Raw genomic sequence first — 12488 nt, forward strand, 5'->3', positions numbered from 1 at the left:
GAGCCAGGTTGTGGGCAATCAAACAGACCAAGATAAGACCTCACAAGCAGCCAGTCAGGATTTTGGCCCATCCAGGACAACGCAGCACACTTAAACAGCCAGCCACAACTTCCCACTTTTAGAAGGGATTCTTTTCCCGGTCTTAACTGAGATGCCACCAGGGACGTTCTGCGTGGAAACAGGCTGTCAGGCATTACGGCCAAGGGCTGCCTGGCTTTTAGATCTGGCCACCAGCTACAGTGGCTTCTCGCTGCAAGGAAGAGCGAGCTGGGGAACGTGTCACCTCTGGGCTTGAGGGAGCAGCTGGCAAAGCTGCTTTGCCAGGGAAGCTGCCTGCAAGGAGAGGGCAAACCAGGTCTTGCCATCTTGTACCTTCAGCAACAAAAACGGGCAGCTGAGCTGGCGTGGGAATCTGCAGTCTCCTGTGTCCCGGCACCTCCTTTCTTTGAAGACAATGCGAGACCAGCTACACAAGGGCAATTTATTGGCTAGCTATAATTTAGAGGGGAGGCCAGTGCAAGAGAGAGGTTGTGCTACGTGCCTGGCTTGTGTGCTGGGCCTTGTTCCCTCCGGGACTGGATCTGCAGCTCTTCGTCCAGCCGCTCCTTGGCTCTCACCACCTGCAGGGCAGAGGGTTGGCACTCGGGAGAGAATTCAGAGGCGTGTGTGGCAGACAGCCCACAGGCACTAAGGGGCACCAGGCAGCCGCCAGAGGGCAGCACAACCCAGGACAAGCCTGGGCATCTCTGGAGCAGGCAGGTGGGGTGGGTGGAGGGGGAGAGGAGAGCCACGGCAGACTTTAGCGGCTACACAGAAAATGCCTGCCCCAGCCATCCAAGGTAACGCAGATGCTGTGCTGCGGCCCCCTTGCTTAAACCTGGGGGACTTAAAAATGCGATGCCAGAAAAAGGGAGGGGGAGGAGCTGAGAGTGGGCTTTCATCCAAGACTCCCCACCGACAACAGCCAGTGGGTCGTTTCCTCCCCTCCCGTCCCGGCCTGAGCAGGGGGGACTCACCTTGGACTGCAGGTAAAAGGAGCCCCCCACGGATTTGTCGTTCACCTTAAATAAATGCTCGTAGTTCTGCCGAAGAGAAGCAGGCAATGCCGGGGTCAGCCCCACCCGCGCGGGCGGCACTTTCGGGGGCGGGAAGGCAGCCCGGCGGGATCAGACCCAGCGGCTCGGCCTTCCCGGCCCCGCCCTCCGCGAGGCCGCCCGGCCGAACCCGCGCCGGCTCCAGGCACCGTCCGCCGGACCGGGCGGGTCTGCAGGGAACCGCGGAGGCGCGGCCCACCTTCTGAATCTCCTCCGGGCTGAGCGTGGAGACGTTGAGGATCTGCTGCGCTTCCTGGAGGCTGATCCCGGAGAAGCCGGAGGCCGCCCCGGACTGGGCGCCCGTCCGCCCGCGCGTCCCCGCGGCCGCTTGGCTGGCTGCTCGGAGAGAAGCGGCTTAGCGCCCCGCCGCGGGCCGAGGCCCCGGGGAGCCCGCGCCCCGCGCCCCGCGCGCCCGGCCCGACTTACCTGCGAACTCCTGCCGCAGCGCGCGGGCGAAGGCGCGGCCCACCACCTGGGCGCCCACCAGGATGATCTGCGCTAGGTACTTGGCCTGCAAGCAGACAGCGCCGCGTCAGCCCAGCCCAGCCCAGCCCAGCCCACCCACCCGCGCGCAGGGCCCCCGACCCGGACGCCCGCCCCCGCCTCACCATGTCCGCCGCGGGCGCGCGGAGCCCAGGACGCCCGGAGGTGAGCGCGGCCGGAAGGACTGTTCCCCCGCCTCCGGAAGTAGCCATCGAGCAGCGCCGGCAGAGCGCCGCTGTGAGGCGCCGCGCGCGAGGGCGGCCCTAGCGGCAGGCCCGGGTACTGTGCAGGAGCCGCGCGGTTGGGTTCGCCCTGCGCCGCCGCCCGGGCAAGTTCTCCGCGACTAGCGGCAGCGCCGAAGCGGCCAGCCTCGCCTCCTCCTGCCGCCCAGGCGGCCTGGGCAGCTTTGGGCCGGCCGCGCGCGAGGCTGCGGCGGAGGCGCTCGGCGGGCGCGAGTCGCTCTCGCCCTTCCAGCGGCGCGAGCAAGCGCCCCCCGCTCGTCCCGCCCTTCCGGCCGGGGGCCGCGACACCCGCCGGCGGGGCGGCCACCACCGGCCCGTGGGCCGTGCCCGCGTCGCCCGGACCGGAGGGAGCTTTCCCCCGAAGGGCGGGGCCGGCGGGGCCCTTTGCCGGACCTGGGGGGGCCGCGGGCGCGGAAGGCCCTCGCGCCGCCGCCGACCGCCGGGAGCGGGAGGAGCGCGCGGCTCGAGCCCGGTGCCGCGGCTTCGCGGTCAGCAGAGCCGGCAGAGGCGAAGTCCGGGCGGGCGGGCGGCCCCCGCTCCTCTGGCGAGGCGGCGCCTGCCGCGGGGCGGCCCAGGGAAGGGTTCGCGGACGGGGCAGCGAGACGTGCCGAACTCGCGCGGCGGGACGCCGGGAGCTGGAAACGGGCCCTGCGTGGCGAGGGGCGGAAAGGCGGCTTCGGTTGGCCTGGTTCGGGGCTGCCCTTTGCAGCTGCGTTGCGTGAAAGCGGGCGATGCGGGCCCGGAGGACACAGTTCGGGGTGTGGGTGGCCCGGTTACTTAGGACGTGACGGGACGCGGCTTTTAAGAACCGCTCTGTTAGACGTGCCGTACTCAGAACGGGGAATAGATGCAAATCCAGGTCGCGTCCAAAAATACCTTCGTGGCTTTCACCGCAAGAAGCGTATTGCGGAAGAGAAGTGATAACGAAACATACGTGGTTCACTTACGGTGACATATTAGAGTCTCCGCAGGGAGAATTCAAAATGAACTTAAGAGAAGATTTGACGTCAGAAGGATATGCATGTCAACGGTTTTCCTACGTACAATCATTAGAAAGATTTAAAGTGGACAAAAGGACTTTTGGTTTTGAACGGCATAAGACTGAATTTGAAACAACTATGTACAAATGATGCACATGTTAAAATGCATAAACTTTTATTGAAATGTGAAACAGAAGAACAAATGAAAGAATGCATGATAAATTGGGCTAAAATTTTGGTTATAACATACAAATGGAACAATGGGAGAACATGTAACTGAAAGGCCTGCAATTTACTTTATGTTAACATCTTTACCATCTCTTATCTTAAAGAGAACTGTTATAAAAGGATGCATTGTTGATGTCTGTCACCGGAAAAATTGTCTAGAGGGTATAAAGGTACTTTGAATGTATGCGGGAAACGCGAACAAGAGGGGACTTTTTATCATGCTTGGTGGGCATGTAAAAAAGCTAAAAGGTTTTGGACTCAAATACGTAAATTCAGAATTAATATACAATTGAAGCCAGAGATGTTTCTTTTGGGACTGATTAACAAAAAGTTGGAAAAAACTCATGGAACTTTGTTTTTATATATGACACGCACAATGGTGGAAGGATTCAGTGTTACCCACAGTGGAAGAGTGGATGGTGAAGACGATGGAGCTGGCCGAGATGGCTAAATTGACAGCCTTGATTAGAGAAAGGACACTGATTAATGCCAATTGGAACCCCTTTTTGGACTTTTAGTGTGAAACAGAAAAAAAATGAACTTATGATATATGGATTTGATGATTAGGAAAAATAGTAGATGACAGAAAAAATGAAAGCTATGTTGTAACCATAGGGTAAGAGTTCAGTTTAATTTTCTACTTATAACTCTGGTAAAAGAAAATCAGAAGCAATTTCTTTATATTTTCCCTCTTTTTTCCCCTGCACTTTTGGCTTTCTTCTTTCTTTCCTTTTTCTTTTTCCCTCACCTTAAATATTGGTTTCTGTTAGTCTTCATCTTTCTTGCTCAAAAAGTGAATAAAGCTACTGTAAAAAAAAGGAACGGGGCAGCATCCATTCGGCTGGGGCGGTGCTCCATCTGGGGAGCCACGCAAGAGGAGGACTCCTCCGGAAGCGGGCTGTGTTTGAATCAAAGCACGGGAGACTGGGACGGGAGGAAGGGGTCTTTCGTGGGACAGCTGCACCCAGCAGGACAGTCGGCTGCGGAATCAGAGCAAGGGCCAACTGACGCCAGGCCCGGAAGTTGCTTGGAGCACAGGCTGGGCAGGGAACGAGCCGTCCGGACCATTTTTCTCTACGCCCAAGGCGCCTCTTAACAGGACGCTTGCAACTTGCCATCCGTGGAATGCCTCCCGGAGAACTGGCCCGCCCGGCACAGCCGGAGAACTGAACGGCAAGGCTCTTGCCGGGCCCAGACTGGGCCGACGAGGGCAGTCTTGAAGCGCCCCCAAGGCCGCCTCCAAGGGCCCCCGGGCTGGGGAGAAGCTGTTGCCAGATCAGCTCCCCTCAGGAAGCAGGTGGTCCAAGGTGGCCCCCGCCCCAGGTGGCAGCAGAGCAGGGACAGCGGGGGGGAGATGCCAATCCCCACCAGGCCCCAGGAAGCAGCCTGCAGCCCGGGGCGCTCCGGCGGAGAGGCAGTGTCGGCCTGTTCTGGTGTCTGCAGCTAGTCCTGTGGAGCAGGAAGAGATGGACAAAGCTGGCCACTGTCATGGCGGCTGCTCGGGGCGGCCTTCGAAACCTGAACTGTGCAAATGGTTCGGAGGAGGAGATGATGCTACCTCCCTGTCCGGGGTGGGGGGAGAAGTCATGTGCTGCTGGCAGCGCTGTTGTGGGCAGTGGCACAGAGCTCATCCCTCCAGTGTGAAAGACTCCCTCCGCAGAGCAATATGGCACTAGCCAGCTGTTAGCGACGCATCCCCCAAGAGTAATGGAGGTAGGAATCCTCTGTTTCCTGGCTGCTGCTGCTGCCCCCCACCCCGGGCACAGAAAGTGAGGGAGAAGAGCTGGCTCTCTCTGGGCACATGGGGGGTGGCCGTGGCTGTGGCAAAGGCCAGGGCTACCCCTGCCCCTCCCAGCAAGAGCGCAACCCTCCCACACCCGCTCTTACCCACTCCTCCTCATCGACGCCCTCGAAGGAGTCCTGCGGGAGGGGGTCATCTCGGTTCCCCAGCTTGGCCACCATGGCGTTGAGCAGCTGCAGAGAGAAGGGGTTAGGGGGAGCCTTCTTCACCCCGGAAGGCAGAAGGGCCACCCCCTCCTCTAGCGTGAAGAGAACCGGGAGGGGGGTGAAGGCTCACCTCCTCTTTCTTCTGTTCATCCGACTTCTCTTCCAGGTAGGCAGAGGATGGCACGTATTTCCGGCTGGGGGCCTCCTTGGGTGCTTGGCTCACTGGGGGGGGGGGGGGAAGGCAGCAGAAGCCCCTTTTCCTCATGTCTACCGAGCCCAGGACCTCCCGCTGCTTGGGACTGCAGCTCCTTCAGCCAGACACGTGGGGAGCCAAGTCCCAGCAACATCCCCAGCCCTTCTCCAACGCCCTGGCTTCAAAAGCACTTTTCAGAGCAGATCGGTCTGCTCTTGCTCACCATGGCAGGATGCCCTGCAGCCCCCTCTGTGCCTCCCACAGGGGTCCCTGAGCAGGAGGGGCCTTGCGCTAGCCATTCAGCAGGAGGGCAGGGGCACTGGCCCTTTTGTGAGGCCCTTCCCCACTAGCCTCTCCTTCCTACCTGGGGCCATATCCTTAGGCTGCAGGCTGAGCGTGGGGTGCTGCTGGTTGGCGCCCTTCAGCCAGGCTGTGGCGGGCAGGGCAGGTTCCCACCACACCTGCGTGGCCGGGAAAAGGTCATCCTGGAAGAATTCTTTCTGTGGGGAGGAAACGACGGGACCGGGTGAGACACTGGATCCAGAAGCTGCCCTAGAGCGACCTCAGCGGCAACGCTCAGCCTCTCAGACGGGAAAGGCTCTTCCCTGTGCCTGATCCGTTACTGAATTGTGGGGGCCAGGTATTAGAGTGGGGGCCCCGCTCCTTAAGGGAGCCCCAGAGTAGACCGAGCAGCTGCAGGAGATGAAGAGGGGCCCTTCCGTGGACAGGCCTGGCTACCGGTAAGTAAAGGACCCTAGCAGTTTACACCAAGAGAGGTCACAGTTTTGGGAGTGGGGCAAATAAATGGACCCATAAATAATCTGGGAAAGCAGAGAGGCATTTTGAGTTTGTGAAGGACACCTTCAAGTGGCAACTCGAGGCTGGTCAGTTGCAAGTGCTGCTTGGCAGCGTGGACAGATGGTCTGAGGAACACACACACACACACGCACCCCACCGGCTCCAAAGGCCAGGGGCCAGCTGCCTAACGTTCTACCTTGACCCTGGGCACCCGGAAGGCCACAGGCTCTATGGAGGTCTGCCGGAGGCGCAGGGCCCGGGCAATCTCGACGTCTCGCACGTTGCACTCCGTCTTGGGCAGGAAGTGAAAGCCCTGGGCACAGCAGAGAAGAGAAACTTCCACTGGTTGCCCTGCAAGGCATGGCTCCCCAACCAGCACCCCAGGAAGGCCGCCAAGGTCTTGCGAAATGGCCTTCCCTTCCCGACTGCATGGATGCTGTGGCTGCGGACAGCCGCAAGAGGGCAGCCCAAAACCGTCTAACGCTGATCAGGCCTGGGCAGAGAAAGAGGCCTCAAGGCGTGGGGAAGCGGAGGGAAGGGAGGCCCCCAAGAGTTCATCCCTCCCTGGCGCCACCTCGCCTGTGACAGAGACGGGCCCCCCTGTGTAAAGAAGCCAGCCAAGTGGGCGCTGCAGGGCAGGAGGGCAACTGCTCCTCCCCGTCCTTTGCCCACTGTCCCGCAGGGGCCCTTTCCAAAGTCAGAGCCTGTCTCGGCTTCAGAAGGCCCTGAAAAGGTTTCCCAGCATCGCAGCCCCATTTCTCCAGGCCAGTCCTCGCAGCCTCCTCACCTTGTGGGGGTCACTGGACAGAAAGCTGTTGCACTCCAGGAAGAACGGGGCCTCCGGGACAATCTCGTAGACGAAGACCCTCGTGTCTCCCTAAACCCCCGGAGAGAGAAAAGGTAGAACGCACAGCCCAGGCCGGGGGTCATGGCTGTATTGCCTGAGCCTTGCAGTAACGTCTGGCCAAAAAGGTGGCATGGGAAGACGCAGCCCAGCCAGGAGAAGCGCAGCTGGGCAACGGCACGGAGGAAGCCGAGCCTCTCCGGGGGAGACACGGGGCTAGGCACAACAAAACAGCAATCTCTGTCCCCCAAGGATGCTGCGTGGCTGACGTGGGATGGCCTGCAGTTGCTGATGCTCCCCTGGACACACATCCCCGAGCACTTTATGCCCCGAGTTGGAGAAGCTCCCACTCCCTCCTTGTTCACCTTGCCCGTGAAGAAGGCCACGCTGGTGTCCACGTCATAGAAGGGAATGAGGGTGGCGGGAGAGACGTCCAGGCTGATTGTGGCCAGCGGCCCAGCTGCCAGGGCCTCCGCCTGGTGCAGGGAGAGCTGGCGTTCGCTGCGGCTGAGAGAAGAAGGGTGCGAAAGAGGTGAGGCAGGCAACTTCTTGCAGGCAGGTCAGGTGAAGGGAGAGGTGGGAGGCCTTACCTGTCAAAGCCAGATGCCAGCAAGTATTTGCCTCCAGAGACCCAGGTGATGCGGGCTCCTCGGCCTCCCTTGGGCCCTGGGCCTTCCTGTCAGGGCAAGCGGGGAGATGCTTCAGAAGAAGAACGTGCTGCAGCTGCCCTCTTGGCCGGCCTCAGGACTGGGATTCTCGGCCTGCAGGGACCGGCTACGGGGGATGAATGTGGGCACTGCCCCTCCAGAAGAGCCTGCCCTGACCCTGACCTGCAAGGGCTGAGCAGCCTGCCGAGGTTCATAAACTCGCACTTTGCCATCCTTGCTGGCGGTGGCCAGGCAGCGTCCATCGGGGCTCCAGGCCAGGCTGAAGATCTGAAAGCAACCAACAGGTCAACCCCCGTGGCCGGATGAGGGAGGCGTACGCCTCCAGGATGCTGGGTCAGCCACAACACTCAGGATGTACAGGGCATCCTCCAACACCCCAGGCCTAGGACGGACTCCGTTCCCCATCATCCGCCCCTGCATCCACAGGGGCTGGTGCTGCGAGGCTGCGTTCCCTCTTCTCTGTGGGATGATGTGGCTTCGTCACTGGCTGTTCTGCAGAAGGCTTCCAGAAACAACAGGGAGTGGTTGAGAGGCCATTGTGCTCCTTACCTGGTCCGTGTGGCCGTGGAGGCTGAGCTCCTGCCTTCCCGTACGCGCGTCCCAGATCCGGACACTCTTGTCGTAGGAGGAGGAGGCGAGGACATCCGAGGCCAGAGGGTGGAACTTAATGGAGTAGATCTTCTCTGTGTGACCTGGAGGGAGAAGGGGAGAGGCTGCGTTCAGGCTACCTGCCAGGCTTCCCCAGGCCGATCCTGCCTCGGCCAGCCACAGGGAGAATGGGGGGAAGGGTCAGTGGTGCTTGGCAGGAGAGGAGGGCCCTGCAGGACGCAACTCTGACCTCTCAAGACAACTTCCGGCTCCAACGGCTTCTTCTGCAGCCCAGCTGGCTCAACCCGCCACAGGCGAATCTTGATGTCTTCTCCAGCTGTGCCAGAGAGGGAAAGAGGGAAGAGCTGCAGGGAGCCTAGCGATGGGGTGGGGTGGACGGGAGCTGGACCCCTGGTGGGGCTCAGTGGCATCGGAAGGCTGCAGTGTACAGGCCTCCTGGGGGAGAGGCCCACTCCAAGACCCCTGGTTCCTACCAATGGCCAGGCGTTGCTCATCAAAGGGGTCCCAGCAGAGATCTGAGACGGGCGCCCCATTCTGGATGGCTGGCATGGGGGTGTCGGGGAGTCGGCCCGGCTTGGAGAGCTGCAAGAGACACAGAAGGAAGGCAAGCGTGTGATGGCCCCTGGCCATGCCTCCTTATCCATCGGGGTGTGTCCGCGGCTCACCAGGACACAGAAAGACCCCCAGGACAGTTTGTGTCCTCCCCATAACCACTGAGAGGGGGAATGGTGTTTCACCTCCAAGATGGCCACCTGTCCACCTGCAGAAAGCAGCGGGATGGCGATGCGATGCCGGTTGGCACAAAAGCCATCACACTCCCCTGGCGTGGTGAGGCTCAAGCCTCGCAGGTTGGTAATGTGGGTGCTGCGGGGCAAGATGATGCCCTCAATGTGCCGGAAGGCAGAACTTGGGCCTGGAGGCAAAGGCACAGGGGATGAACGGGGCTGGGAGGGGTTGCCACAAAGGATCTTTCTTGCACCCCACAGCGTCCACACCTCAACCAAGCAGAGAGGGTTCATTCCTCAAAGCAGCACAGCCAGCACCTGGGCATGGGCATGCTTGGATGCTGAGGGAGCCACCGGTGCCCCAGTCCACACGCTTACCCAGAAGGTTCTGCAGGGACCGCTGGCTCGGGCTGGAGGAAAAGCCACTGGTGACAGAGAGGGATAGAGCAGCGCTGGAGGGAGACGTCAGAGAGCTGGCAGGAGACGGCAGGCTGCTGCCCACCTGGTGGGAAGCAAACCCCTTGGTCAGCCTGTGCAAGAGGGCCCGAGACCAGTGCATGGAGGGGAGGAATAGGGGGCAGGCCCCGCTTAAGCTGCCTCAGGCCCAGATCATCCCTGCTCACAGGAAGCCGGGGAGGGTGTGCCCTTGGGACGCGGGCATGGCTACCCACACCCAGCCAGCCCTGGCCACTCACGCTTATGTCCAGGTCCTCGGCTTGATCCCCCCCCTCCGTGTGGGAGGAGGGGGGGTCTTGGCTGTCTTGGTGAAAGCGAGGAAGGCAGGCAGAGATGAAGGCCAGGCTGGGCCGGCGGGCAGGATGAAGACTCACCCTCTCCACCTGGAGCAAGAAACAGGAAAAGCTTATGCCGGCCAGAGGGGCCAAGCCCCAGGAGGGCACTGCTACGGGGCAGAGCGTTGCTGCAATCAGGAGCGTGGGTGAGTGCCTGGCCAGGGCTGCATCACAGGCCAGAAGCACGGAGTCTCTCCCTGGAGAATGCCAGCAGGAGAGGGAGGCCGTGGGCCCTTTGGGGCAGGCCTGCCCGCTGCACGGTTCTCTGGAGGTTCCTCTGCTCAAGAAGCTGCCACTGAGCCAAGCCCCTCGTGGAGTGGAGGGGCACCTTGTTCTTTGGAGACCTCGGAGGGCATCAAGGAGGGGCTGGCGCTGCAGCCAGCGCTAGCCTCCACAGCTGGCAGGTCTTGGCTGGGCGAGCTCCACCCTTTCTTCTGGCTGCGCCTGCCATGACCCTCACCTGCGTGTTGTCTCCAGCCCACCAGGCCCGAGCAGATGTTGCCGGGACGTTTCCAGGACAGTCTGAAAACAAGTCTTCGTGGAACTCCTGTGTAGACTGCGAAACAGGGAGGGGGTGAACAAGGTCTGCCTGGAAGGCCACACGCCAGAGACCCCCACGTTCTCCAACGCTGCCAGCCCAGCTGTTTACCTTCCGGAGCACCGAGTAGCCAATGGGAACAACGGCAGAGTCGCTCAGCTGCAGCACCTTCATCACTTCGCAGGCCGTCACGTCCAGGGCCAGCTTGGGGAGCTGGGCCATTCCTTGGGTCCGGGTCTCCAGCAGACACTGGTTGACTGAGCACAAACAGAGCGAGTGTGGTGAGTGGCACCCCCACCCCGCAAGAGCCCTGCCCAAGCAAACCGTGGAGGAGACTCACCTTCTGTCACTGCCGGCCGGGCAGGCTGGACCTCGTAACAGAAAAGCGCCTCCTCTCCCTGGAAGGCAAGAGTCGCCTGAGCTGCTGCTTGCAGGGCTCCTTTCTTGCCCCCCCCGTTTCCATGGGGGTGGGTAAGCCTGCTGCCAGGCAGCCCCACGACCCAGCAGAACTTACCTTCCCTGCCAAGACAAGAAGGGCGGTGCTGGGATCAAAGAGTGGGATCAGAGCCCTGGAAGGTAAGAGGTGCCTACTGGAGATACGGGCAAGGGAGCCACGGGCCCACATCCAGATGCCACGTGTGCCAAAGAGCACTGGCTGCTCCCTCCCCAGAGCCCTCCTCTGAATCATCCAGCAGTCCCTCGCCAGGGTGCCAGCTCCCTCTGGGAAAGTGCCCCCCCAGCACCTCTCTGCTGCCCTTTCCACCCCCTCCTCCAAGATCCAGCTTGGAGAACAGCCTTCGGCTGCACCTGCACATCTTTCTCGGCATGAGGCAGCTGCTCCAGACTCCCTCCGCTGCCCCCACCCCATGCTCCTGGGCCAGGTGCTGCCCCACTCATTGCTAGGTCCCCCCTTCTCCCAGGCCAGCAACGCACCCATCCGCAGCAGCAGAGCCTTCCGCCCTCATTTCCAGTGGCCACCAGGGGGTGGGAGAGAGCCTTCTCTGCCCAGGACCCGGAGTGGGAGTGGGAGGCCCCCGGCTGGAAGGGCCCCTTCAGGCATCCCTGTGTTGGCAGCCAGCCAATGTCACACCCAGTGGTGGCACCAAGGTGCAGCCAGGAGGACCTGCATATCTATCTGCCCTTGTCAGCACCCACTTCCTCATTTATGGTTTCCACGTCATGCTCTGTGATATACAAGCCCCAGGTTGACATCTTCCCCACTGGCCCTGCCAGGAGCCAACCACCCCTCTGCCACACCCCCAGGGTGGCCCCTCTTCGGGGTGCAAGGAGCCGGGCAGTCGGCTGGGCCTAGAAGAAGGCAGCCCCCGCCGCCCAGGAGAAGCAACAGAAAGTACAAAGAAGGGGCAATCCGTCAAGCCAGCTGCTGGCCCGGGGATTCTCTGGAGGGAGCCAAGGTAGGCAGCCTGCGGGGCGAGAGTCTGGGACACAGGCAGAAACTACCCTCTTGGATGCAGGTCCAGGCTGCCCTGGCAGAGTTCGGCCCAGGCCAGGGACAGGCCAGGGACAGGCATGGTGGACTGCTATCTTCTTGGCAGACACACTCTGCTATCTTCTTGGCAGAGACACACTGCGGGGGGGACAGGTAGAGGGGCCACCAACACTGGTGACCTTCCCGTCAGGCAGCAGGAGACGGCGGTTGAGGGCGAGGGCGAGGGCAAGGCATGGTTTCGATTGCTCCCAGCCCTCCGGAGCAGTCATAGCGACTGGAGAAGCCAGGTGAAGCTCTCCAAACAACACGCCCTCCCAGCTGCCTCCTCCCTCCCTCCCTCCCTCCCCAAACAGGCCCAGCCGGTCCTCTTTCTTGGGGGTGACAGGAGCACCTTGAAAAGGCGGCACGCCTGACTGGCTGCCAGGTGATCCTGGCACGAGGCCTGGGTGTGATGCAGGCACCCTTGTGCGTCAGTGTGCGCGCAGGAGACCGGGGTATCCTTCCAGCTGGACCAGGCTGAGGACCAGACGGAAAATGGGCCTGTCCTGGGCCAGGTCTGGGGAAGGTCGGGGGCAGCAAGTCTGCTCCTCCTGGAGGTGGGTCGGCAGGCAGCCCTGAGATGCTCCCCACCTGCCGTCTGTGGGGAGAGCTTGAAGTGGGGCCTCAAGACGGCCCAGGAGGCCAGGCGTTCTCCCGCACCTTGCGCGGTGAGGCTTGCTTGGGAGCCCAACTCCTTTTGCACCAGGGCCCAAGACCTCCCTGGCGATGGGGGAGCAGCATCGGGGCCGAACCACAAGCGCTGGCATTATGGGGCGAGCAAGAGGGCGTCCAGTCCCACTGGAGGGGTTCTCCAAGCCCCCAGCGATGAGGCGGCAGGCAGGGGCCTGGGGCTATGAAT

General features: G+C 61.6%; 1 protein-coding gene across 1 annotated transcript in view; it reads right to left on the reverse strand.

Moving 5' to 3' along the window:
• Positions 1-467: 467 nt before the first annotated feature.
• Positions 468-12488, reverse strand: part of CORO7 (coronin 7) — a 40233-nt gene continuing 28212 nt past the window's right edge. The window contains exons 15-36 of the mRNA XM_088147759.1: positions 10655-10709; positions 10481-10538; positions 10252-10397; positions 10063-10158; positions 9507-9650; positions 9190-9313; positions 8824-8999; positions 8560-8668; positions 8316-8402; positions 8027-8169; positions 7640-7744; positions 7400-7485; positions 7175-7316; positions 6753-6842; positions 6162-6278; positions 5532-5667; positions 5105-5196; positions 4915-5001; positions 1521-1605; positions 1294-1430; positions 1017-1082; positions 468-620 (exon numbers count right to left, since the gene is read on the reverse strand). Coding sequence (XP_088003885.1) covers positions 534-620; positions 1017-1082; positions 1294-1430; positions 1521-1605; positions 4915-5001; positions 5105-5196; positions 5532-5667; positions 6162-6278; positions 6753-6842; positions 7175-7316; positions 7400-7485; positions 7640-7744; positions 8027-8169; positions 8316-8402; positions 8560-8668; positions 8824-8999; positions 9190-9313; positions 9507-9650; positions 10063-10158; positions 10252-10397; positions 10481-10538; positions 10655-10709 — 2368 coding nt within the window. The 3' untranslated portion in view covers positions 468-533. The remainder of the gene's footprint in view (positions 621-1016; positions 1083-1293; positions 1431-1520; positions 1606-4914; positions 5002-5104; positions 5197-5531; positions 5668-6161; positions 6279-6752; positions 6843-7174; positions 7317-7399; positions 7486-7639; positions 7745-8026; positions 8170-8315; positions 8403-8559; positions 8669-8823; positions 9000-9189; positions 9314-9506; positions 9651-10062; positions 10159-10251; positions 10398-10480; positions 10539-10654; positions 10710-12488) is intronic.

The sequence above is a fragment of the Python bivittatus genome, unplaced genomic scaffold (assembly GCF_059951505.1).
Source record: "Python bivittatus isolate LINGU-HERP-01145 unplaced genomic scaffold, Pbiv_v1 ctg000560_np1212, whole genome shotgun sequence".
In the NCBI taxonomy this organism is placed as follows: domain Eukaryota; kingdom Metazoa; phylum Chordata; class Lepidosauria; order Squamata; family Pythonidae; genus Python; species Python bivittatus.